This window comes from Leucoraja erinacea, chromosome 4, assembly GCF_028641065.1.
Source record: "Leucoraja erinacea ecotype New England chromosome 4, Leri_hhj_1, whole genome shotgun sequence".
NCBI classification, from domain to species: Eukaryota; Metazoa; Chordata; class Chondrichthyes; order Rajiformes; family Rajidae; genus Leucoraja; species Leucoraja erinaceus.
Genome location: NC_073380.1, coordinates 61,095,127 through 61,123,006, shown reverse-complemented (window position 1 = coordinate 61,123,006; position 27,880 = coordinate 61,095,127). Strand labels below are relative to the sequence as shown.

General features: G+C 43.7%; 1 protein-coding gene across 1 annotated transcript; it reads left to right on the top strand.

Annotated features, from left to right (window-relative positions):
- The first annotated feature begins 5 nt into the window (after positions 1 to 5).
- On the top strand, positions 6 to 27,056 carry cops5 (COP9 signalosome subunit 5). The gene is made up of 8 exons (XM_055634425.1): positions 6 to 399; positions 3,862 to 4,096; positions 14,477 to 14,605; positions 16,203 to 16,268; positions 20,316 to 20,401; positions 21,159 to 21,270; positions 23,367 to 23,515; positions 25,572 to 27,056. The coding sequence occupies exons 1-8, from the start codon at positions 257 to 259 to the stop codon at positions 25,660 to 25,662; spliced, it is 1,011 nt and encodes a 336-aa protein (XP_055490400.1). The 5' UTR covers positions 6 to 256; the 3' UTR covers positions 25,663 to 27,056.
- The last annotated feature ends 824 nt before the right edge of the window (positions 27,057 to 27,880 follow it).

Here is a 27,880-nt window from a genome sequence, read left to right as displayed (position 1 = left end):
ATGTAATCCTGCTGCGTTGAGCTAAACTAAATAAAATAAAAGAGACCTTACTTCGAGAATCGATTTGCAAGGGAGGTCTTGAAACGTGACGTGCATGATGTGGGCAGGGGTTGCGAGCGGATCTTGTGTGTGAGTGTGTTGGTGGTTCCCCCCACGTCGGTGCGGTGCTGGGCTGGGCTGGCCGCCGGCGGCAGTGTGGTGTCAGCGGCGAGGGGCGGAGGCAACGGCAACGGCAACGGCAGGTGGGCGGGCGAAGATGGCGGGCGCTAGTGGCAACATCGCACAGAAAACATGGGAGCTGGCGAACAACATGCAGGAGGTGCAGAGCATCGATGAGATTTACAAATATGACAAGAAGCAGCAGCAGGAGATCCTCGCGGCTAAACCCTGGACGAAGGAGTAAGTCTTATGAGTCCTTCATTTACTCCTGACAGCGTGAATGTCTGTGGAGGAAATATTGTCCAGACCCTCAGTAGGCCTGTGCTTGTTAACGCTATCATGACATGAAAAATCACGGAAAAAACACCGACCGCGATAATTATCAAATTACCTCATTTTGGTGATAGACACAAAATGCTGGAGTAATTCAACGGGACAGGCAACGAGAGATATAGACTATGATAGAGATAAATATAGAACCATGATATGCCAAAAAGTAACAACGATAAAATAAACAGGCCATTGTTAGCTGTTTGCCAGGTGAGAACGCAGAGCTGTTGCAACATGGGTGGGAGAGGAATGGGAAGAGAGGGAATGCAGGGGTTACTTGAAGTTACAGGAATCAATATTCATACCACTGGGTTGTAAGCTGCCCAAACTAAATATGGGATGCTGCACCTCCAATTTGCATTTTGCCTCACTCTGACTAGGACCGAAAGATCAGTGTGGAAATGTGAAGGGGAATTAAAGTGTTCGGCAACTGGTAGATCAGGTTGGTCCAGGCAAACTGAGCGAAGTTGTTCAGTGAAACGATCATCCAGTCTGTTTGATCTTGCCGATGTCTGAGAGTCCATATCTTGAACAATGGATACAGCAGAGGAGGTGCAAGTGAGCCTCTGCCCAACCTGAAAGGACTGTTGGGATCCTTGGACAGAGTCGAAGAAGGAGATGTAGGGACGGACAGGTGTTGCATCTCCTGCAGTTGCAAGGGAAGGTATCTTGGGAAAGGGGGTGGTTTTCGGTGGGAAGGGAGGAGTTAACCAGGGAGTTGCAGAGGGAGCGGTCTCTGCGGGATGGAGATGGGAAGATGTGACTAGGGGTGGGATCCCATTGGAAGTGGCGAAAATGACAGAGGATTATGTGTTGTATGTGACGGCTGATGGGGTGAAAAGTAAGGACTAGGGGGACTCTGTCCCTGTTGTACTAGGGGGATAAAGGGCAGAGCAAATGGTACTGAGGAGACACCTGTGAGGGCCTCATCTACAATGGAAGAGGGGAACCCCTGTTCCCTAAGAATGAGGACATCGATGTCCTGGTATGGAACACCTCATCTTGAGCACAGATGATGCGTAGACAGAGGAATTTGGAGTAGGGGATAGAGTCTTTACAGGAAGCAGGGTGGGAAGAAGTGTAGTCAAGATAGTTGTGGGAGTCAGTAGGTTTGTAATAGATGTCAGTCGATAGTCTATCTCCTGCAATGGAGATGGTGAGATCAAGAAAGGGGAGGGAGGTGTTGGAGATGGTTCAAGCGAATTTGAGTACAGGATGGAAATTGGTGGTGAAGTTAATGAAGTCCATGAGTTCTGCACCTGTGCCTGAGGTAGCACCGATGCAGTCGTCAATGTCATGGAGATAGAGTTCGGGGATAGGGCCAGTGTATGCCTGGAACAGGGATTGTTCAACGTACCCTACAAAGAGGCAGGCATAGCTGGGGCCCACGCAAGTGCCCATATAGATACGCCTTTGATTTGGAGGAAGTGGGAGGAATCAAAGGAGAAGTTGTCAAGGGTGAGGACCAGCTCCGTTAGGCGGAGAAGAGTGTTTGTAGAGGGAAATTGGCTGGATCTGTGGTCGAGGAATAAACTGGGGGCTTTAAGGCTGGTGGGAGATGGAGTAACTGGACGTCCATAGTAAAGATAAGGGAGTGGGGGCTTGGAAAACGGAAGTCATTGAAGAGATGAAGGGCGTGTGAGGTACCTTGGACATAGGTCGGGAGAGGTTGGACCATGGGGGATAGGATGGAGTCGAGGTACATGGAAATCATTTCAGTGGGACAGGAGCAGGCAGAAACAATGGGTCTTCCTAGGCAGTTGTGTTTATGGATTTTGAGGAGAAATTAAAACCAGTTGATGCAGCTTTATAGGAGTTTGGTTAGACTGCATTTGGAGTGTTTTGTGCAGTTTTGGCCGCCCCATTACAGGAATAAAGTGACAGCATTGGAAAGGGTGCAGAAGAGGTTTATCAGAATGATAGGAGGTATCAACTATAAGAAGAGGTTGCTTGGACTTGGATTGTTTTCTTTTGAATGCTGAAAGATACGGGAGGGGGGAGGGGGGAGAGGGGTGGGACGGACCAAGACAAGAGACAAGAGACATTTATTTGTTACATGTACCAATTGGTACAGTGAAATTTGTGGTCACCATACAGCCATACGAATAAAAAAGAGCACAGAACACGATAATCTTTAACATAGACATCCCCACCAAGTTTCCAACTGTGAGGGAAGGCACCAAAGTTCAGTCATCCTCCTCTGTTGTCCTCTGTTGTTCACCCGTGGGCGGGGGGCTATATACATATAGAAGAATATAAAATTATGAGAGCTATAAATAGGATAGACATTTTGAACTTTTTTCCCAGGATGGAAAAATCAAATACTAAAGGACATAGCTTGAAGGTGAGAGGGGCAAAGATTAAAGGAGATATGCAGGGCAAGTTGTTTACACAGGGGGTGGTGAGATGCTTGAACGTGCTGTGCTGCTGGGGTGGTGGCTAAGGCAAATATGATAGTGGCATTTAAGACTTTTTAAATAGACATATGGATATGGAGGAAAGGGAGGGATATGGATTATGTGCAGGCAGATAAGAATTGGTCTTGGCATCATGTTTTGCACAGTCATTTTGGGCTGGAGGGCCCATTCTTTTGCTGGACTGTTCCATGTTCCAATATGCTCATTTTCTAGAACAAGTCCTGAACCCAAACCTTTTTGATTCTTCAATAAATATACTAAGATGATTGTAACTGGTTTGTTGTTCAGCCTTTGGTGAAATGTTAACACTGCTACGATCTGCTGTCTATGCACTTGAGCACAGCTGCTATTTCAGTGCAACATTGAGGAAATGCTACATTTTTAGAAATGGTCTTTTGACTGAACTGCTTTGACCAGAACAGGTTCCATAGCACAATTAACATTTTCTCAATGTAGTCAGCAATCCCTCTCTTAAAGCAATACCAGTGTTTGCGGAATCTTGGTATGCGCAAATTAACTACTGTGCCTACATAAGGAATAATAGTATTTTGTATTTTATGCTCTAGCATTTAGCTTTCATTTTGGCATTGATCCTTTTTTTTAAACAAATACATTGAGGAAGATCAAGAATTTTTGTATGATTCTTTGTATTTATCTTTGAAACCTTTTTTAAATCAGGATTAATGCAGTTATTGTGAGAGCAACTTAGCATCTTGTCAGCAAAGTGAAAGAAACATTGATAATTCTGTAAACCCTTAGCAGGTCAGACAGTGTCTGTAAAAGCAAAAATAGAACCAACGTTTTAGATTGAAGATCCATCAAGTGACAATGACCTGAATTGTGACCTGCATTTTTTCCACACATGCTCTTTTTATTTCAGATTTCCATTATCTTTTTTTACTTTTCTGCAAAATAGAAGTTGATTTTTCTTTCTAATCATTATTATTTTTTGCAGCCATCATTACTTCAAGTATTGTAAAATCTCAGCTCTCGCACTTTTGAAGATGGTGATGCATGCCAGGTCAGGCGGAAACTTGGAAGTGATGGGTTTAATGCTCGGAAAAGTAGATGGAGAAACAATGATCATAATGGACAGTTTTGCTCTCCCAGTGGAAGGGACAGAGACAAGAGTCAATGCTCAGGCTGCTGCCTATGAATATATGGCTGCGTATATAGAAAATGCTAAGCAGGTAGGTTTATAATTATAGAGTTTTCTACTTTCTAAATTCATGTAGTTTAATAAAGCACTATACAAATTATTACTGTTTTTAAATCTAGCTCAAAAACTTAATTTTAATGCACGAGTAATGTGCACAAAGTCTATTTCCAATTGTTAATCATATTTTAGGTATGACAACAGGATGATGCCAAAAGCTTTATACTATGTTATAATATTGTAAATTCTTCCCCATTCTAAATGTGTTTATATAATTTTCCTGTGCCTAGATTTGTAATACAGGTGCACAACCTTTTATCCGAAAGCCTTGGGACCAGACACTTGTCGGATTTCAGACATTTTCGGATTTCAGAATGGAAGATTTTTAGCGTAGATTAGGTAGGTAGCGCGGGCGGCTTGAAAAGTCTGGAGCAGTTGCCTCCTCCCCGGAGACCGGGAGAATCATTGCATAAATGTTAGTCAGTTAGTTTGGAGGGATTTTATGTGGTGGTGGTGGTGTAGGGGTGAAGGGGGAAACTTTAATTCTTAGTCCCCTACCTACCTGGTCGGCGACTCCCAACCTCGCGGAGCTGGGGGCTCCGTCCGGCCGCGGGCGGCGCTGGTTGTACCTCTGACCCCGGCAACTCTACCCCTGGCTGCGAGGCGCTCCAAATCCAGCGCGGCCCGCGGCCGGACGTCCCAGCTCCGAGAATGTCGGGATCGGCGGCGTCGCAGCGCTGGGATACCAGCGGGGAGCGGGCAATGCCTTACCGGGTCGCCGTGCGGCAAGCTCCGGAGCGCTGTGGCCGCCTGCTTCCAACATCCGCGGAGCGTCGCTGGATGTGGAGCCGCGGAGCTGGGGGCTCCGTCCGGCCGCGGGCGGCGCCGGTTGGAGCTCCGACCCCGGCAACTCTGCCCCTGGCTGCGCGGCTCCAAATCCAGCGACGCTCCGCGATGTTGTGTGTCGGCGGCCACAGCGCTCCGGAGCTTACCGCACGGCGACCCGGTAAGGCATTGCCCGCACCCCACTGGTATCCCAGCGCTGCGACGCCGCCGACTCCCGACATTCGCGGAGCTGGGGTGGGGGGCGTCCGGCCGCGGGCCGCGCTGGATTTGGAGCGCCTCGCAGCCAGGGGTAGAGTTGCCGGGGTCGGAGCTACAACCGGCGCCGCCCGCGGCCCCACCGGCCACAGCGCTGCGGAGCTTACTGCACAGCGACCCGGTAAGGCATTGACCGCTCCCCGCCTCTCCGACCAGGTAGGGGACTAAGAATTAAAGTTTACACCTTCACCCCCCTTCACATAAAAGCCCTCCAAACTAACTGACTAACATTTAAGCAATTATTTACAGATGTTTAAGCGTCTCCCGGTCTCCAGGGAGGAGGCAGCCGCTACAGTAGTACAGACCTGGGTTGACCGTGGGTCGTTTTGGGTCAAGTTTGGCGCCAAACGCGAGCTTTGGTGCGCAGACGACATCTGGAAAAAATGGCCGGTTTTCGGAGCTTTTCGGTTTCTGGAACTCCGGATAAAAGGTTGTGCACCTGTAGTATTATCCTATATAAATACTCAAGTCTGCTGGGTCTGGTCATTGGCTTTTTGTAAAACACTCATCTTGCTTAAAATATATTAAATTGTTTTTATGCGTGAAACTGGTATTTCACCAGCAAAGTGAGTTCAGAAAATTACAGAAATAAATTATTGTCATTTTTATTATATCAATTATCTTTACTACTTATTTACTAGACTTGCATTTTACCAAAGTTTGTGGATTTGATCAGTTTGTTCTGATTGTGGTTTTGGATGGTGCTGTTGAAACACTCTGCATATTATTTCGCAGTACCAGCAGGGCTCGAAATTAGCAGTTGCCCGGGTGCCATTGACCACCCAAACATACTAGGTGCGATGTGACGAGGTGCGGTGATACTAGGTGCGGTCGGAGCGAATGATAGGCCCCAAACAGCGGCAGCAGTGACAGCAGCAACAGCAGCTCCACCGCCTCCTCCTCCCGCACCTCGCCCGGCAGAAGGAGGCCTCCCTCTCTCTCTCTCTTCCTCCCGGCCTCGCCGTGCAAGAGTGGTTGTTTTGAAAGCGCCGTTGGCGGTTTTGCAAGCAGCGGCCGCTATCGCCCTGATAACGGTCGCTGCTTGCAACTCCGCCGTTGGCGCTTTCAAAACAACTCCTCTCGCACGGAGAGGGAGGAAGAGAGGAAGAGGGAGGTCTCCTTCCGCCATCTGAAACAGCTGCACCTATAGCTAAAGGATCTTTGAGCTGCACCGCTTGGCCCCGCACATTGCTGTTGGCTGGCAGAGGGGAGGCGGTGGCGAGGAGATCCTAACCGCCTCCCCCTTTGGCGGCGGCACTTTGGCGTTGGACTGGGATGGCCAAGGCAGAGGAGCGCTGACCTTCCTTCCTCCCCACGTCCTCTGCCCTCTCTCCCTCTGCTCCCTCCTCTCCCTCTAGTACGCCACCCTCCGCCCCTCTTATCCTGGGACCCATCATCTCCATCCTCTATTCAGTCCTCACTGACATCCCCTGTGCTTCCCTCCCCCCTCCCCCCCCCCCCCCCCCCCCCAATCTATTCATCACCCTATCCCCTCGCATTGATTCTCCTGCCACCCCCCCCCCCCCCCCCCCCCCCCCCCCCCCCCCCCCCCCATCCATCCTACACTGGTCTTCCAATTCATCCTGTACTGAACCCCCCCCCCCCCCCTTCCCATCCATCCTGCACTTCTCCTCCCATTCATACTGCACTGATCCCCCTTTCATCCCGTACTGACCCACCCTCCATTTACCCTTCACCAATCTCCCCATCCATCCTGTAATGATCTCCCCATTCATCTTTTACTGATCCCCCATTCATCCTGTACTGATCCCCCATTCATCCTGTACTGATCCCCCATCCATCCTATATGATCCCTCATTCATCCTGTAGTGATTTCCCATTCATCCTGCATGGGCCCTCCGATCCACACTATCCTGACCCCCCCCCCCCCCCCATTCATCCTGTGCTGATCCCCCCCCCCCCGCATCCATCCTGTACTGATCCCCCCATTCAAGAAGAATGGGGGGGAACAGTCTGAAGAAGGGCCTCGACCCGAAACGTTGCCCATTTCCTTCGCTCCAAAGATGCTGCCTCACTCGCTGAGTCTCTCCAGCATTTTTGTCTACCCCTATTCATCCTGTACTGATCCCCCCCATTCATCCTGTACTGATCCCCCTTCCCCCCCCCCCATCCATCCCGTACTGATCCCCACCCCCCCCCCCCCATTCAACACCACTGACATCCCCTGTGCTCTCCCCTCACAATTTTACATACTCCAAACAACACTCACTAACTCACCTGCCTCAATCCATCCATTCCGCACTGATTGCCTTCTCAACTCTCAACCCCGCACTGATTCACACACCCCCTGACCCTATTGTGGTTCATGGTCTTCAGAGCGAACATTGACTATGTTTGATAACGGAATGCAATGAAATGTGTTTTAATTCCCAATGTTATTATTTGTTTTGACACCTTTAAACATATTACCAAAAGAACATTTGCTGCAGTTATGTCCTTTGCCCATCTCTTGTCAGTTACTGTAATGTTTAACCTGTCAGATGGGTATAATCAGTTTTAACAGCTATTATCATGAAATGCCTTTAGAAATTTCCTTGCAACCTGTATATTTTGTTATGGATAAATTTTGTGGGAAGCCAGAGTGTTTCTGTGCCAATAGCACTAACGACCCATACTATGGCCACGTCATGGTAATTATCGGTCCTTTACAGAAAACATGCTTGCATCAATCTGTAGTGTGCATGGTTAAGCATATATGTTACCATGGTCCAGGGATTATTGACACAGGTTGATCATACACTGAATAATCCAACCACATTTTTGTTTGGAAGTGGAAAGGACTAATAGAAATTGCATTAATTGCAATGTGTAAAAAGAGTTGAGATATTGTATTATAATTTTGCTGCATGCCATTGTGGTATATATCATGTCTTGATTAGTGAATATGTTTAATTTGTGTGTTATTTGAAGCAGAAATAATATGTGAATGTAGACAAAAGTGCCGGAGAAACTCAGCGGATGCGGCAGAATCTATGGAGTGAAGGAAATAGGCAACGTTTCGGGCCGAAACCCTTCTTCAGACTGATGGGTTTCGGCCTGAAACGTTGCCTATTTCCGTCGCTCCATAGATGCTGCTGCACCAGCTGAGTTTCTCTAGCACTTTTGTCTACCTTCGATTTTTCAGCATCTGCAGTTCTTTCTTGAACATAATATGTGAATGCTTCATTGAGCATAATTCCGACTGGTAACTACGCACTTCGTCCGAGCACATTATGGCACGCGTCATGCAAACCGTCTTAAATGACCACCTAAACTGTCATTTGGCAACCTAAAAAGATGTCAAGGTTGCCCGGCTGGCAACAGGGTTAAGTGAGAGCCCTGATAGAAATACAAGAGGCTGCAAATGCTGGAATCTGGAACAACAAACAACCTGCTGGATGAACTCAGAGGCTGAGACGGCATCTGTGGAGAGAAATGGATAATTGATGTTTTGGTCAGGTACCTTATTCTAAATCCACCGAAGCTGCTTGAGTTCCTCCATCAGATTGTTGCTCCTATTTGGACATTATTTTACTTGATTCACAGTTCTGCTTAGAAATTTTTTTTAATTCATGGCAAATTTCAAAAGCTCAATTGTTAATACTTTTTTACAAATCTTTGTAAATGAGAGAGGAGTTGATGTGCACCATAACCAATCTCTCAAAGCACTTCATCACCAGAGACGTTAATGCCACCGGTCGATAGTCGTTGAGGCATGTCACCTTACTCTTCTTGGGCACTGGTATTATCGATACACTTTTAAAGCAGGTGGAAACCTCAGACCTCAGTAATGAGAGGTTGAAAATGTCCGTGAAAACTCCAGCCAGTTGATCTGCACATGTTTTGAGAACTCGACCAGGTATACCATCAGGTCCAGGCGCTTTCCGAAGGTTCACCCCCCTGAAGGATCTTCTGACATCGGCCACTGTAACTGTCTGTAATATGGGGGCTCGGGAACGCACATCAGTGTTCTTCCATCAAAGCATGCATAGAACGCATTGAGCTTATCGGGGAGTGATGCTTCGTTGTCGTTTGAGCTGCCTCCATTCAAGCCCTGCCACAGTTGCCGAACATCTGCCTCATCCTCCAGCTTAGAGCAAAAGTCCCTTTTAGCCTTTTTGATGGCCTTGTCAAAGTCATATCTGGCCTTCTTATACACCTCTTCGTCGACAGACCTGAAAGCCTGGGATCCGGTCCTCCGAAGAATACGGATCTCCTGGTTCATCCTAGGCTTCTGGTTAGGAAACACTCGGATGATTTTTGGTAGGAACACAGTCTTCCCCACATTTCCTTATGAAGTCTGTAACGACTGGCGTATTCATTCAGGTCCATTGCCGAGTGTATGAACATTGCCCAGTCTACTCGCTCCAAGCAGTCCCGTAGTTGCTCCTCTGTCTCCCCTGACCAGCTCTGTGTAGTCCTCACCGTTTTGCTGCGCTCTTCAGTTGCTACCTGTATGCAGGAAGAAGCAGCACCGCTGAATGGTCGGATTTCCCGAAGTGAGGGTGAGGCATGGAGCGATAGGCATCTCTGATGATCATATAGCAGTGGTCAAGGGTGTTTAATCCTCTGGTGCTGCAGAAGACATGTTGGTGGTAGTTCGAGAGTGATATTTTCAGATTTGCTTTGTTGAAGTCCCCGGCTGTGATGGTAAAGGCTTTGGGTGGTGCTTGTTGACCATTGAGGATTTGAGTTTAGGAGCATGGAGATCCTACTGCAGTTGTACAGGGCCCTGGTGAGACTACACCTGGAGTATTGTGTGCAATTTTGGTCTCCTAATTTGAGGAAGAGTATTATTGCTATTGAGGGAGTGCAGTGTAGATTCACCAGGTTAATTCACGGGATGGCGGGAATGACATGTGATGAAAGAATGGGTCGACTGGGCTTGTATTCACTGGAATGTAGAAGGATGACAGGATATCTTATAAAAAAAATATATAACATTCTTAAAGGATTGGACAGGCCAGATGCAGGAAAAATGTTCCCGATGTTGGAAGAATTTGGAACCAAGGGTCAGTTTAAGAATACGGGGTAGGCCATTTAGGACTGAGATGAGGAAAAACTTCTTCACCCAAAGAGTTGTGAATCTGGAATTCTCTGCTACAGAAGGCAGCGGAGGCCAATTCACTGAATATTTTCAAGAGAGAATTAGATCTGGCTCTTAGGGCTAAAGGAATCGAGGGATATTGTAACAGGGTACTGATTTTAGATGATCAACCATGATCATATTGAATGGCGGTGCTGGCTCGAAGGGCCGAATGCCCTACACCTGCACCTATTTTTCTATGTTTCTATGGTGTGCAGCTCCTCCAGTTCTAGACGGACGTCTGCCTGGGGTAGGATGTAGACCGTGGTCAGGATGAGGGAGGTGAATTCATTCGGGAGGTAAAAGGGGTGGCACTTCACCGCCAGATGTTCGAGAGCATGAATTAGACAGAACTGCCACATCTGAGCACCACGCACAGTTGACCATGAGGCAGACGCCCCCTCCTCTCTCTCATTCCCCGATGCCTGCGTTATGATGGATGGAGAAACCTTCAGTCTGGGCGGCTGAGTCTGGGGAGCTGGGTGTATGCCATGTCTCTGCGAAATAGAGCACAAGGCAATCCCTCAGCTCCCTTTGCTAAAACAGTCACAGGGAGAACATACAAACTCCATACAGGCAGCAACCATAGTCAGGATTGAAGCCAGGTTTGTGGCGCTGTAAGGCAGCAACTCCACTGTGTGACTCCTGCCTTTTTTTCCTTGTAAAATCGATAGAAAGTGTCCTGGAAGTTTCCGTCGACGATTCCTTGTTCCTTCAGAAGCTATGCTACACCAGTGTCTTGATGCGGGAATCAAATACTCCAAGTCATTAGTAATTCCCAGCAGAATTACATTTTCATATTAGCAAGATACAAACAATGTGACACTTGCCTTTAAAATAAATCAGAAATGCATATGGCTTTTAGATTCATGCAAGTAAATGTTAATGGCATGTTAGTCTCAATTAATTCCAAACATTTTCTCTAGCACTGAAAATTAAAATGCTTTACAGCTATGTAGTCTCATTCTTCACAGCTTAATTACTTTAAAACTCCAGCAATAATTTATTTTATTTTCTTCTCTCTTTCTCAATGTCATCTTATTTTTCTCTTTGTTTTGCTTTTCTACGTAATGTAGCATTGAATTAAATATTCTGTCTTGCACTTCCTGACTTGAAATCTGCATGCTTCAGTCAGGAGTTTTCAAGATGATTAACAAGTTGCAGTAGCCCGGTCTGTTCGCTAAATCCCAAATGCCCTGAGCAGAAATGAAATTATAATTACTGCAACTTCCTGTGCATAAGTCTTTGGGTCTGTGTAATTAACAGCTCTCACTGCTCATTCATCACTAAAATCTGGGCTACGATCTTTAGAATCAAATGTAATCTGTGCATGATGACTATTTAGTCTGTTCCTTTCTCATTGGTCCAATTTCTCATAATTAGTCAATTTGCTTAATTTGCTGCCTTTTCTATTTTGACACAAATGAAATTCCACAATTTCAGTCTTTCTAACAAGAGTTGCATTCTTTCAGATTACTTTTAATCAATCTAACCAACACCACTTTATCAAAAAATTATCTAGTCTATGTAACCACAATGTTAGTTTGCTATCCCATTATGTTTCATAAAATCAAAATGCTGATAACTTTGCATTCAACATGAAGCAAAGAAAACTCAGCCGGCATATAAATTCCTTACTGCACTTCCTTTTTCTCCCCCTTTTCCCTTCCTCTTTTAAAACTCCTTGCTGCCAGATTACACTAGCAAGAATTTGATATCTGTAAACAAAATGTTCAGCAAAGAAAATATCCATCCTTCTCTGTTAAAGACTAGAATTCCTAGAAGTTGATATTTAATTAGTGTCGAATCAGGATCGAACTGACGCTGTAAGGCAGCAAATCTAATGCTGCCCCACTGCCGTCCTATTGTGTGTACTTGTGCAGAAATCCATCTCTGAAAAAAGCTTATAACTTGGCTTGCAACATGACTTATGGTCAGAGAGAAGTCATGGGAACTTGTTTAAATCTGTGCAGGAGAATGGTGAGAATATCCAATTTTAGGTAACTAACCAAACCAACCCCCCCCCATCCCCACTTTTTTTTCACCCCTTTTCTTCCCTCTGCCCCCACATGGACACACCCATTTCCCTCCCCCCACCCCAACACCTCCCCTTTCACCTACATTCCTTTCTCTGCACAATTGGCAACTCTTCAATCTTATCTCACCATTTGTCTTTTCCTTTCTGGCTTTTGTCCAACCACCTGCCTATCAAAAACCCATCTCGTGGAGTGAGCAAGCAGGCGTGATCCCCAGTGAGCCTGCGGGCCGCCAGCGAGGACAGCGAAAAGCAGCGGGGGATCAGCCGATCTGTGGCTTGGGCCAGCGTGATAGAGCCGGGCCGGGGGGGAAGGAGGGAGTGGAGGAGGGAGCGGAGGAGAGCGTTGCGGCGAGCGTGGCGGCAGCAGCCGTTATGGTCGCACGGGGCACGCGATGAGAAGGTATCCGGCGGGAGGAGAAGAAATGACTGAGTGGGGGGGTGAAATATTTTATTTAAAATGTTTAGAGAAAAATGACTAAATTTAATGAGGAGTGGATTTGCGAATGTAAAAGTAAAATCGTTAGCGAAATGGTAAAAATCTTGCCGTTTTTGCGTCTGGTTTTCGCGGAGTAACGAATCAAAGGCAAAATCAAAATGACACACACACACACACACACACACACAGAGTTATAAAAGTATATAGAAGATAGATGTTAATTTGTAATCAAATTTATTTTAACTTTAAACAAGAGCGCATAAATGCTTTGAGCCAGCAGGTGGTGCTATTTATCAGCTGCTAACAGACGATGGACTCAAATTCTAATGGAGTTTTAAGATGTGTTCTGTAAAACATAAGTTTCATTGGAAATACTTTAAAATCATTACCAAGAATTATGACTGAAATTTAGGCGTACTATTATTTGTTTTCATATTTTATATCTTGGAAAGAATACTGGTTTGAAACAAGCAAACCCTAGAAACTAATAGGTCTGAACCCGTCTGAAGAAGGGTTTCGGCCCGAAACGTCGCCTTTTTCGTTCGCTCCATAGATGCTGCTGCACCCGCTGAGTTTCTCCAGCTTTTTTGTGTACCCTAGAAACTAATAATTCGTATTTAACCCTATTCCTATCACTGATATTTACTATTTAAAATAAGACGGAACACACAAAAGTATTTTTATATCAATACAAAAGATTTTCAGCAAGTTAATCAGCATCTGTACAGAGAATTGTGGAAAAGAACAGAATGTAGAAAAACAAGGCACAGAAGATTGTTCCGCCCATTTTATTCATTCTGGCCAAAAAAGAGCTTTTGAGACATTGCATTTTTCACCAATTGTCCAACGACATGTCATTTTGCTAATTGTAACAAAGGTTTTTGCCTCTCCCTGTGAGGAGTGAATTACAGACCCCCGTCGCTTTTTCAATGTGATTTTCCTCACTTTCCCTCCTTCCTTAAAGTATAACAATAGTCTTTTTTTTAACCCCACAAAAGGGATCACAGCTTTTGAGATGAGATTTTTTCACGCAGGAACAATCTGGAACTCTCTGCCACAGAGGGTTCCCATATTTATTTGACTGACATGGCCAAGGGGCCAAGGCAGGTACGGGATACTGAGTTGGATGATCAGCCTGATGATCATTGATGAAGGGCAAATGCCATGATCCTTATCATTTTGACCCCACCATGGATCAATCCTCCAGGTGCTGCTTGATCAATGCAAGCCATGATCCTTATCATTAGACCCACCATGGATCAATCTTGAAGCAAGACTATGCCTCGAGGCATTGGAGATGTACCTCCAGCACTGCTGCCACCATGTTGCTCCAAATCCACAGGCAGACTAGGTGAACCAACATCAGTGTTTTGCACAGGCTAATGTTCCTCAAGAGGCTCTGATCACATTCAACAAGCTCTATTTGATGGGTTACATTATCCAAAACAAGCATTCTTTTCCAGAATCTATTGATTCTGCATTTCAGAAGCCATGGAATTGTAATGTAAGCAAGTCGTCCTTGATCTGATGGACTGCCAGAGGAGAGCAGAATCCATCTTTTCATGTTGCAGATGCTAACTGACCTGTCAAGTTTTATCTATGTAATGTTCTTATTTAATATTTCCAACAGCTGCTATTTCTGCAATATTCAGTTTTAAACAAAATGTTTTGTTTTATTGTGTGCCTAAGATTGAAAGATAATTAATTCTCCACGTAGTATGTCTTTATTTAAATTTATTTTGCAATCATCTAGGTTGGACGTCTTGAAAATGCAATTGGTTGGTATCACAGTCATCCAGGTTATGGATGTTGGCTTTCAGGAATTGATGTTAGTACTCAAATGTTGAATCAACAGTTCCAAGAACCATTTGTAGCAGTGGTGGTATGTACCTTGCATTTATATCTGACCTCTTTTTATACGTTAAATACTAAAAATCTTGAATGTGCCTACCTTTTTTCCACTTAAAAGTACATTTGATTTCTATTACAAATAACTGCAATGTAAAACCTGATCTTGATGATGCTGTATTTTCCATTATAAAAGGATAGCTGTCATTTTTTTAAATGAAATGACCAAAATATCAATATTTTAGAATGATTGCTGCTTCATATCTTCTTCTGTCTCCAGATTGAATCAATTTTAAGGACAATATGTTGTTCATTCGTTGATTATAAAATTGTAATTCAACTTTTGCATATTCATGTTACATTTGGTTTTAATTGTCCCAAATTTGGTATGTTTTAAATATTTCAAACTAGAATTAGTTGGTCAAAGGAAAATTGCTAGCCCGTTATGACATTTTTTTCTTTCTTAAGTGTATTATATCATCTTTTTCTTCCTATTATTTTTCTCTTGCATATTTTGGGAGTGGGAAATTTTGTTCTTGGTCTCTGGCTTCATTGTACCACACAAAGGCAAGTTGGGTCTGTGGCTGACTACATGAACTCACAATACTTTTGTATATTTATGTATATAGAACAATTCATAACACTTTTGTGTATTATGCATGTAAAACGCAAACCTCTCTAGTATTTTGCTTCTCCGTCTGATTTTCTTTATTTTTGCTTGACCTTTTAATTTTTACTTTCCCTTTGATTTCTGTACGTACTCAAGTATATTAGTGTTGTACTTTCTCCAAAATGCTATTGTGGCAGAGAAAGCCAGTCCAAAGCCTTGCTTTGTGAGTTCCACTCAAAGAAGAAACTGCTGCTCCATTTCTGATCTCAGTGACCAGATAACTCCCTCTTTCCTTTTTCACCTTCACCGTAACACATACTGAACAATCTTATTTACCATTATTATATTGGTACATTTATACAAGAATAATTCAAATTTCTATTGATTTATGATTCTTTATTCTAAATTGTTGAAACTATTATATCCTTGCACCACTGCTTATGGCTTTGCAATTCCACCAATCATTTACACCATTCTTTATATTATTTACTCTGTAAGTGTTAGTGCTTGGATAAAGTACATAGTCATTACTATTTTTGCATTTCACTATCAATTTTGTTGGCAAATGTTATAAATTTGTGTAGTTTAAATCTAAGAATGCAGGGAAAAAGCAGAAAAGTGTTGCAGTTCAAACTTGAGCACTATTGTGAAGACCGCATTGTAAACTTACAACTCCACAATTAATATTATACAGTAATTTTTTCATAACTGCATAAATCTGTGATTTGCCACATTACTACCTCACTGAATTTTTACACTTTGTTCAGAAATATTATGTTGTATTACCAAATTTATTTTCAGTGTAATATTTTAATCTCAAAAATATAAACTTCCATCATTATTATAACCGTATTTGCTTCAATTGTTAGAAAACAGCGTACTACATTTAAAATATATACAAATGGTGTAATGGTTTAGATTGTAAAGTGGCCCAGTGAATTATTCTTGTACAAAGTGCATAAACATTTTTTATTTATTTTCTCAATGTTTTATTCAGAATTTATACCTTTTGAGTTTATAGATTGACCCGACAAGAACAATATCAGCTGGGAAAGTAAACCTAGGAGCTTTCAGGACATATCCCAAGGTAAATGTTTTATTTCCTTCTGTGTCCATTTTCTCCCTTTTTCTTTCTTTCCTGAAGACAGTAATTTATGGATTTCATACCTATATTTTGTATACAGACCAAAACAGTAAGTAGGCTATTTTATGTGCATGGACATAGAGAGGATGATTGTCATTGAAGATGGGAAATCTTCACCTTGTTAAAACCTCTGGTTGAGATTGCGGAATAATAATGAAAGCAAGAACTCCATCAGACTTTTTTTCACTCACCAACTCCGTCTTGGATGATCAGACCAATTGTATTATCTTTATCAGCTCTCTGCTTGAGATTAGGAAACTTCACAGACCAGAGAATCTACATGGTTCTATTTCTTGTTACATTAAAATTTAATTGAGAACTTAAGATAAATGTAACCAGGATAGTCTGCATCGTCTTGTTAATGGCTCTTTAAATGAAAATCTCGATATGCAAACGGACTTTCATTCATATAGCACATTTAATTACAATTAGTGTGGTTTCTTGCCAACCGCAGTTTTATAGTCAAGACCAGTGACGGACAATTTAGCTGACTGCGACGCCTAAGAAATGGAGTCCCCCAAGGCCTGGTACTGGCCCCCATGCTCTTCAATCTCTATATCAGCGATCTGCCACGCACGACCTCGTGCCAGTATGGATACGCAGATAACCTGGCCCTACTGCATTCGGACAGGAGTTGGTCAAACGTGGAGGATGTGCTCTCGGCGGATATGGAACTTGTCGCGGGCTCCCTTAAGACCTGGAGAGTAAAACTGTGTGGCAAAAACCACCACAATGGCCTTTTACCTGAACAACAACGAAGCTCAACGCCAGCTAACCATCACCCTCAATGTCACCCTTACCCTATAACCCATTTCCTACATACCTCGGGGTGAAACTAGATCGGCAGCTAACCTACAAGCAACACCTTGAAGCTCTCTGTGCTAACGTCTCGGCGCGGAACAACCTCCTGCGTTGCTTAGCTGGATCACCATGGGGCGCCAGGACATCTCCGAACCAGTGCTCTTGAACTCGTGTACAGCACTGCTGAGTACGCCGTCCCAGCATGGTTCCGCAGAACTCATGCTAGCAAGCTAGACGGCATCCTCAATGACACCATGCAGATCATCAGCGGCTGCCTACGTCCTACACTGATGGATCTTCTGCCGGTGCTCGCAGGTATCGCATCCACCAAGCTTCGCATCGAGCACTTCACCCACTGGCTGGTGTGCAAGGCCCCATCGTACACCAAACATCCTTTGCACCACCTCGCCCAGGACTCACAGCAACTGGGACCTCAACGCCTGTCATCTCGTCGCCCCTTCTCCCGTCACGCAGCGACCCTCTGTGGTTCTGGTTTCAACACACTAGGAGCATGGAGAACCAGCTGGGAACAGACTTCGACCTCCCCAATTCAATGTTGCACCGAACACCACAGCCCCACCCGGCTCGGACCTGCCCCGCAAAGAGTGGGTCGCCCTGAACCGGCTCCGTACAGGGGTCGGCCGGTTCAACACCAACATGCATCGCTGGGGGCTGCGTTCATCAGCAGCCTGCGTGTGTGGAGCAGATTGGCTGGTGTGTGGACCAGACCAGCACGTCATTTTCGACAAAACCACACTCTGGGAAGAGGTGGGCAACCGTCTCCTCTCCATAGCAGCCGTCCCGAGGGCAGCGTGCGCTGGCAGTGAGGTTCCGACGGTGCAGGAAGGATCTGACTGGGAGGGTTCCCCTCACCACCAGCCAAGCCAGGTCTTGGTGCTTGTTGGTGAGTTCTGGCGATGAGGCATTTTGCCAGACAAGCTGGGCAGTCTGCTCTGGGAACCACGCCACCGGATCCATCGAGTCCTTTCCCTGCAGTGCCTGCAGGACGTTCCGTGCAGACCACTGCCCGATGGACATGTGGTCAAAGGTGTTGGCCTGGAAGAACGTTTCTACAAACGACAGATGGGGCGGCAATGTCCAGCTGACTGGCACATTGCATAGCATCTGCGCCAGGCCCATCCTTCACAACACCGGGGACAGGTAGAACCTCAGCAGATAGTGATACTTGATGCCCACGTGCCTTGGCTCTACACTCCGCCTGATGCAGCCACACACGAAGGTGGCCATCAGGGTGAGAGCAACGTTGGGCATGCATTTACCCCCGTTGTCTGCTGACTTGTACATTGTGGCCCGTCGCACCTGGTCTATCCTCGACCCTCAGATGAACTGGAAGACAGCCCGGGTGATCCCTGTGGTGTAGTAGGGAGGGACAGGCCACACTTGCGGCAAGTACAGCAGCCCCGAGAGCACCTCACACCTGATGACCAAATGTTTTCCCGTTATGGAGAGGGAGCGTTATCTCCACAGCTCCAGCTTCTTCCCCACCTTGGTTATCCGCTCCAGCCAATTCAGCCCCCCCCGAACCAGATCCCCAGCACCTTCAAGAAGTCAGGCTTGGTGGTGAAGGGGACGGAAGATCGGTCGGGCCAGTTGCCAAAGAGCAGGCCTCGCTCTTCCTGCGGTTCACCCTGGCTCCCGTGGCCGACTCAAACTGATCGCAGATACTAATCAGTCTGCGGACCGACCCTGGATCCGAGCAGAAGACAGCGGCATCATCCATGTACAGGGAGATTTTGACATGAGTGCCCCCACTGCCTGGCAATGTCAATCCCCTTCTGCTCGCATCCTTCCTGATGGACTCGGCAAAATGTTCAATACAGCAGACAAACACGTGAGGTCGGTGTGTCTGACCGTGACGGCATTCGTCGTGAAGACGAAGCCTCTCCGGGACCGTGCTAAACCATCCGATCTCGACTAGGTGAAACGTGGCTGGGACCCGCCTGCAGGGTTGATTAAGGCGTCATGCAGCTTTGCGTCTTTTACCGTCTCCATCAGGAACTTGGACATGCTGTCCAGTCTGTTGTCGGCACTGCCGGATCGCCAGCCGCATCAATGATGCTGTTGAAGTCACCAGCCAGAACGACCTGCCGGGACGTGGCCAGCAGCACTGGGAGATGCTGGAGAACAGCCAGCCACTTGCTTAGCACATGTGAGACATACACATTAATCAGCCGGAGCGGAGAGCCACGGTACATAACGTCCACCACGAGGCGAAGTCCCCCCCCCCCCCCCCCCCCCAACCACCTCCCTGACCTCAGTGATGGCGAAGTTCCCTCCCCGCACTCCTCGTCACCGATTTCGATGCGAGATCCACGGCCCTTGTCCCCAAGGGACCGACAGAACTGTTCTAATAAGAACAGATAGTCTCTTTTACTCAAATAGCTCGTCCTGGTAGAACCGCCTTGGTGATCACAGTCTCTCCCCTGAAGATTTATACGATCTGAAGAGAAACCAGAGTGTCATACATAACCTCTGCTGCCTCAAACGCATGAAGAAGAATTACATGAAATCTCTCAAGGTGCTTCACCAATGCATATAATCAAACAGGCATTTGAGATATGGTGACAAAAGTTTAAACAAGCTGCATTTCAAGAATTAGAGTGGTATAAAGCTTTTAAAGTGGAAATTAGACACTAAGAATCTATGCAGATGAAAGCCTGTTTTTGTACAATGGAAACAGTAACATCAGAGATGAGTAAAGTCCATAATTAGAAAAGTGATCTCTAAGTGTTCTATAAATGGAGAAGGTAACTGATAAGGCTCGGAGCCATTGTGGATTTGTGAAGACAGGAGAGACGATGAATGCATCCGAAGGTATGCCACCGTTTTAAATGTTGTGACAGATGAAATGCAGCAATTGACCATAAGAGCTTTGGAATGATCATGCTAGAAGTAGCAACATTATTAATTAGCACCCTTTTGTTCTTTGCTGCTGCCATTTTGGCTTACCTCGTTTTACTTCAACTGGACACAAATGATTGCTTTTTTCTTGCATATACGTGTTCATTTTATTTGTAGTTGCTAAAATTTGTTTAAATGAAACATGTAAATCGTTAGGAAACATGTAAATCGTTAGTTTAATTCTATATGTACGCAGAGGGAAACTAATTAGGCAGAACATTTTTATGCTTAATATATTTTAAAATTATTACATAATTTAACATTTAGGGTTATAAACCACCTGATGAAGGTCCTTCAGAATACCAGACTATTCCACTTAACAAAATAGAGGATTTTGGTGTGCACTGCAAACAGTAAGTAATTATCTATGAATTGCCATTAGTGCATTTGTTTAATCATAATATGTTAACTTAATATTCTTATTTCCTTTAAAATGTTACATTTTAACATAACTGCAGCTAAGCACAATAGATGGCCTTGTATATTTTTATTAATTTCCCTGAGGCCTGATCTCTTCCCCAAAAGAGTGGAGGAACAATCACTATGTATATTTGGAAAGGAATGATACAAGTCATGAATGGCCATCTTTTCTTTATATTTTATTAGGTGTTTCATGGATTTTAGTCATTCCAGGGCAATTTTTTTGTTTTTGTTTATAAAATCAAGAAAGAAAATCTTTGAGCTCGCAGCATCAACATCTCAAAAATGCTTTGCCCATACTCGGTGACTTTTGTAAGTAAACCTGGTACACAAATCAGCAATAGATGAGACCTTCATATCTTAAAGATTATTTTTCTAATGTGCAAGACTAATGCCTATGTTATGAGCTTCTTTGTAGACCAAGGTAAAGTATTTTCTGTGCAGTGGACATCCTGAATATTGACAAGCAAATGTTACCTTCCATTTAACATTAAGTGCAAAGCATTTTTAAAGTTGGTGAAATGAAATGTTCAGTGCCTAGCTTCTTCCAGCTGAATGAAGGTATTGTGAATAAAAAGCAATGGAAATTGGAGAATCGTCAATGTATTTCACATCTTAGTGGGCATAGTATACTGATTACATGCTGTCAAAATATTTTAGTTACATGTTGAAGTTTGTTTTTAACTTTAGGTATTATGCTCTTGAAGTTACATATTTTAAATCATCTCTGGATCGTAAACTACTTGAACTTCTATGGAATAAGTATTGGGTCAACACACTCAGTTCTTCAAGTCTACTTACGGTGAGTTATCTTTATTTCTGATTTAATTCATTTTTCAAATGGCGCTGAAGATAGTGCGAAAATGTATTCTACTATTTTACTATTGCAACACTTCCTAGATCCATCACTTGCAGAAATTTCTGTTTTACCTCATATTATTCGTGGTCTAAATGATAAGTTAGACATGACATGCACCTGTATTACCAGAGCAGAATAATATTAAAGGAAAAGCAATTGCATAAAGCATTCTTCCTTTGGAACCAATCATTTCAGACTGGTTAGTGAGGAGGAGGAGGAGGAGAGAGTGGAAGGGCTTCTTAATTTTCAGGCAGTCTCCTTTTTTTCCATTTGCTCCTGATGCAAACCTCGAGGTGTTTTAAATTGCCAGATGATAAAAAAATATAGTGTAACCCATCGTTAAAACAGAATTCATTAATCGTGAAAATAAAAATATTAGATATTGTTGTAAATGTTGATATGCTTTTCCTGTCATTAAACAATCTTTCCATTTTAGTCCTTTAACTGTCAACTCCGTGGCATGCCTGCAATCTTTCATCACGCTTTTCAGACATTTATATTGGCTGACTTAATCCAACTGTCCAATCAAGCAAACATCAGGAATGTACTCCCCATATACAACCACACAGAGTACAAATGATAAGGGAATAACGTTTAGTACAGGGTAAAGCTAGTAATGTCCGATCAAAGATAGTCTGAGGGTCCCCAATGAGATAGATAGTAGTTGAGGAGTGCTCTCTGGTTGTGATAGGATGGTTTAGTTTCCTGATAACAGCTGGGAAGAAACTCCCTGAATCTGGAGGTGTGCGTTTTCACACTTCTATACCTTTTGCTCGATGGGAGAGAGGGGGGGAAGAGGGAATGGCCAAGGTGCGGCTCATCGTGAGGTATTAATGGAGTCGATGGAAGGGAGGTTGGTTTGTGTGCTCATCTGGGCTGTGTCCACAATTCGCTGCAATTTCTTGATGGAGCTGTTCCAAAACCATTCACCCTCATTGGCAGATGCTGCACCTGTCAATGTACAGATATAGTTTGAAGCACAAGCCATTAACAAAGGCTGTGATACAGCAGTGATCTGAGGAGGCTAAGGGTCTACTTCAGGACAGCCTTGAGTCAGTGGGTTGGGAATGTGTTGGGGACCATTTCATCCAACCTGAATGAGTATACCTTGGTCATCATTGGTTTCATCAAGTCTATCTTCTGACAAAGACAACTAGGGTCTATCCTGACCAGAAACCTTGGATGAAAGGAAGATTCACTCTCTACTACAGTTCAGATCCAAGTCTTTCAAGAAGGATGCTTGTGATCCTTTTGAAAGCCATGATGGTAACTGACATTGGAAAATATTATATCCATGTCACAAGATTCTTCTGGTTGTCTATTTATTTTGTCACCGATTTCAGCAATGATTACTGTCGCTACACCTCTAACCAGAGAATCTGGGATGTTAATATCTTGTGTAGTTTGGTGTTCATTTTGTTTAGAGATGTCCCTATGAAGCTTCTTGGAACATTTTACTATTTTTAGTAATATTTCATCATCCAATGTGGAGAGCTCCAGGTTCACTTTTATGTGTAGGTGCACCCATAATAACCAAACAACATCAATCATAGATATTAATGCTCTGAAATCAATCCATTAAATTTGCAACTGTACTTTCCCCATAAAGGGTACTTAATCTAATTTTTGTTTTCTACTTTCCCAACTCTGTTGCTGATCTTTAATTGTTGCAATGTCTAATGCCTGGAAAAAAAATCATCCCTGTCCCCAAGGGGACTTTGCATTTTTAATATTATTGGATGATCCCATTTTAGTATTGCTTGCAGAAATTTAAGGCCAAATGAGCACATCATGGTGAGAGGAGGTGAATGAATTTGGGATACCTGGACCATGCTGCATAAATGTAATATTTCTCATTTTTAAGTTATTCATTCATACTGTTGATCCTTTCAAAATATTTATATTATAAATTATCTCAAAATTGTGTAAATCTGCTGGATTGTTTTTACTCTGGTGTTGTGAATCATTTGAGTTTCTTCCTAGTTGTATTTTAGAGATATATTTTATTAATGATCTTGCGTCTTCACTTTTCACCACAGAATGCTGATTATACCACAGGACAAGTATTTGATTTATCAGAAAAGTTGGAACAGTCTGAAGCACAGCTTGGTAGAGGTAGTTTTATGCTTGGTTTGGACACTCATGACAGAAAATCTGAGGACAAGTTGGCCAAAGCTACTCGAGATAGGTAAAACCACATGCATTTTAAAATCGTACATCTAAACTCACCAAACCATTTACATGATTTTATTGAATTATGTGAGGTAATGGAAACTAGTAGAGTAGCTATGGATACTATGAGTTTCAAAGTAAAAGAAGTGCTGACACTTTTGAAAAATATAAAAGTGGATAAGTCTCCAGGTCCTGACAGGATATTCCCTAGGACATTGAGGGAAGTTAGTGTAGAAATAGCCGGGGCTATGACAGAAATATTTCAAATGTCATTAGAAACGGGAATAGTCCCCGAGGATTGGCGTACTGCGCATGTTGTTCCATTGTTTAAAAAGGGTTCTAAGAGTAAACCTAGCAATTATAAGCCTGTTAGTTTGACTTCAGTGGTGGGCAAATTAATGGAAAAGATACTTAGAGATAATATATATAAGCATCTGGATAAACAGGGTCTGATTAGGAACAGTCAGCATGGATTTGTGCCTGTAAGGTCATGTTTGACTAATCTTCTTGAATTTTTTGAAGAGGTTACTAGGGAAATTGACGAGGGTAAAGCAGTGGATGTTGTCTATATGGACTTTAGTAAGGCCTTTGACAAGGTTCCTCATGGAAGGTTGGTTAAGAAGGTTCAACTGTTGGGTATAAATGCAGGAGTAGCAAAATGGATTCAACAGTGGCTGAATGGGAGAAGCCAGAGGGTAATGGTGGATGGTTGTTTGTCGGGTTGGAGGCAGGTGACTAGTGGGGTGCCTCAGGGATCGGTGTTGGGTCCTTTGTTGTTTGTCATGTACATCAATGATCTGGATGAAGGTGTGGTAAATTGGATTACTAAGTATGCAGATGATACCAAGAGGATTTCCAAAGTCTACAGAGTGATTTAGGCCATTTGGAAGAATGGGCTGAAAGATGGCAGATGGAGTTTAATGCTGATAAATGTGAGGTGCTACACCTTGGCAGGACAAATCAAAATAGGACGCACATGGTAAATGGTAGGGAATTGAAGAATACAGTTGGAACAGAGGGATCTGGGAATAACCGTGCATAGTTCCTTGAAGGTGGAATCTCATATAGATAGGGTGGTAAAGAAAGCTTTTGGTATGCCAGCCTTTATAAATCAGAGCATTGAGTATAGAAGCTGGGATGTAATGTTAAAATTGTACAAGGCATTGGTGAGACCAAATCTGGAGTATGGTGTACAATTTTGGTCGCCCAATTATAGGAAAGATGTCAACAAAATAGAGAGAGTACAGAGGAGATTTACTAGAATGTTGCCTGGGTTTCAACAACTAAGTTACAGAGAAAGGTTGAATAAGTTAGGTCTTTATTCTCTGGAGCGCAGAAGGTTAAGGGGGAGACTTGATAGAGGTCTTTAAAATGATGAGAGGGATAGACAGAGTTGATGTGGATCAGCTTTTCCCTTTGAGAATAGGGAAGATTCAAACAAGAGGACATGACTTCAGAATTAAGGGACAGAAGTTTAGGGGTAACATGAGGGGGAACTTCTTTACTCAGAGAGTGGTAGCGGTGTGGAATGAGCTTCCAGTGGAAGTGGTGGAGGCTGGTTCGTTGGTATCATTTAAAAATAAATTGGATAGGCATATGGATGAGAAGGGAATGGAGGGTTATGGTATGAGTGCAGGCAGGTTGGGACTAAGGGAAAAAAGTTGTTCGGCACGAACTTGTAGGACCGAGATGGCCTGTTTCCGTGCTGTAATTGTTATATGGTTATATGATGATTTTGTGTGCATGCTTAGGAATTTTTTTCCCAAAACTAATGTGATTAATACTGCAGAATTAAAGTGCAGTAAAGAATCAATGTACATACTACTTTGGTGTAAGCTACTCTCATTTTGTCAGGGCAAATAGTGGATGAAGAAAATAAAATAATGGAAAAATCATTTTGTAATATAGAGGTTATTCGAAGCCCTATTTTCCTGGAACTGTTTATTTGTCTTTTCAATACTCTTTGAACTATTTAGCCAATACTGGCTGCTTCTTCTGTGATCATCAACTGCTGAAATCAAATTCAATGTTACTAATTGCAATTTATTCTATTTACTTATACTGTTTTACAGCTGCAAGACTACCATAGAAGCAATACATGGTTTGATGTCGCAAGTTATTAAGGATAAACTTTTCAATCAGATTAATATACCTTCCGCATAAAGTACTGAAACTCGTCAAAGGAAGCTCCTGTAGTATGTGCTTATGATGCTTAAGAAACTCTACGCAGTTCCAACTTCTTTAAACGGATAGCATCAATAGTTCTCCAGGACATTGGTACCTATGTATTATTATGCAAACTACAGGCTGTTTTATTACCTTTCAGTATCCTAACTAGTAATTTCAACAAATATTGTCAACATTTTGTAAAATGGCAGCTGTTAGACCATCTCACTTCCTTGTAGCTAAATCTACTGTAGGGTAGCTAAATCCACTGAAAGGGGAAAAAAATATCTCAATGTAGTTTCTAAAACAAAAAGGAAAAGTGTGTTCTTCATGCTATTAAAATACATTAATATTACCAGAGATTGCTCTTTCTGCTTTTAAATTGAATTACTTCAGACTCTCAGTGCTGAAATGTGATTTATTTTTACGATTCATTCAGGTGAACAAAGTTCCACAAACTTATCAGTGATACACCTGTGTTTCCAATAATACATGCACCTAAGATCTAGAATCAATAAATTATGCTACTCTCACTGCTTCTGTGGGCCTGTGTTATCTATATAAGAGCAGCAATTCTTCCACATATTAATCTTCAAGTTTTTTCCAAATAGTCAATTTGATTTTGGGCATGTCAATACAGACAATACAGACAAATTTGACTCCTCGACTTGTAGTTTGTTACTTTGATACTTTCGTGCGATATACTCCAGATTGTATCGCAGAAACGGGTTTTGACATTTATCAAAATGGAAATGAGTAAAAAATTGAAATTTTGCCAAGTTAAACGTAAAGAGCCAGAACGTGGGACTCATCAGCCCAGCTCTTTCTATGATACAGACATCATAGGCTGAATAGTATCTTGCTGCATCATTTGATCATTCTACATGTCTTTGGAACTCAAGGCTTTGTACATTCTCCATAGGAAGCATTGATTTGAGTTAATTAAATTCAAAGAATCAGATCATATTTGTAACTAAATAACATTCAGTTCAATAACAATAAAATCCAAGACTTCTCTAATTATAAATTATGCATCCCCCATTAGGCTTGCCTCTCAATTTATGCTCTTGTTTTCTGTTACACACGGTCTGGAATTCTTTCCGTAAATATCTCTTCCCCTTTACCCTTCTCTTTACCCTTCCACTTATTAAAACCTGACTCTATGACCAAGATTTTGTTCACATACCCTAATATCATCTGCGTATTGTCATGCAAAATTGGACACACCGTCCATAAGGCATCTAGTGCATTTTACTACTTTAAAAAATTGTATTAATGCAAGCTTCAGAATTGAGCACTACATGAAAATTAGTGCTCTATTGTATGAGAATGTATTGAAACCTGCAGAGCAATGGATATTTCTATTTCCTGAAATAAAGTTATCAGCAGTTCGCAGGCTCGCTCGACTCACTCGGAGCCCTACTTCCACGCGCTGCGAGTGATGTCACCCTCCCGACCATTCCTCCTCCCCCCACCCCCGTTATTCAGTTCGGTTGGCTCGCTCGGATCCGGTCCTCAGCTCGACTAGGGCCTCCCCCCCCCCCCCCCCCCCTTTCCCCCCCCCCCCCCCCTCTTTCCCCCCCCCCCCCCCCACCCTGTTCCCCCCCCTCTGTTCCCCCCCTCTGTTCCCCCCCACCCTCTGTTCCCCCCCCCTCTGTTCCCCCCCCACCCTCTGTCCCCCCCCCCCACCCTCTGTTCTGCCCACCCTGTTCCCCCCCCCACTTCCCCCCTCCCTCCCCCCCCCCCACCCTCTCTTCTCCCCTCTCTCTCTCTGTTTATGTCCCCCTCTCTGTCTCTGCCCCTCTCTCTCTGTCTCTGCCCCTCCTCTCCCTCTCTGGACGTGCCTGCGAGTTGGGAGCTATGCATGAGTGGTTAGGGAGAGGATGGGGTAAAAGGAGCGAATGAATAATAATATATCGGGGGGGGGGGTGTTAGTGTGTGTGTGTGTGACGCCGCAGGCCGCCCCCCCCCCCCCCCCCCTCCCCTAATGCAACCGTGCGTTGAGGGGTCAGGACCCAACGGGTCCCACTTGGTCTAGTTTAGTATAAAATTGTTTTCCTGTTTTCATTGCTTGTTTGCAAAACAGTTATATTAAAGTACAAAACAAATCTTTTGTTTAAATATATTTTTGCCCTAGTTTGTATGTACTAAAGCAAATTTTGTTTTATTCTATCACATTAAACTGGCATGGAACTGCCCAAGTATGTTTTCAATT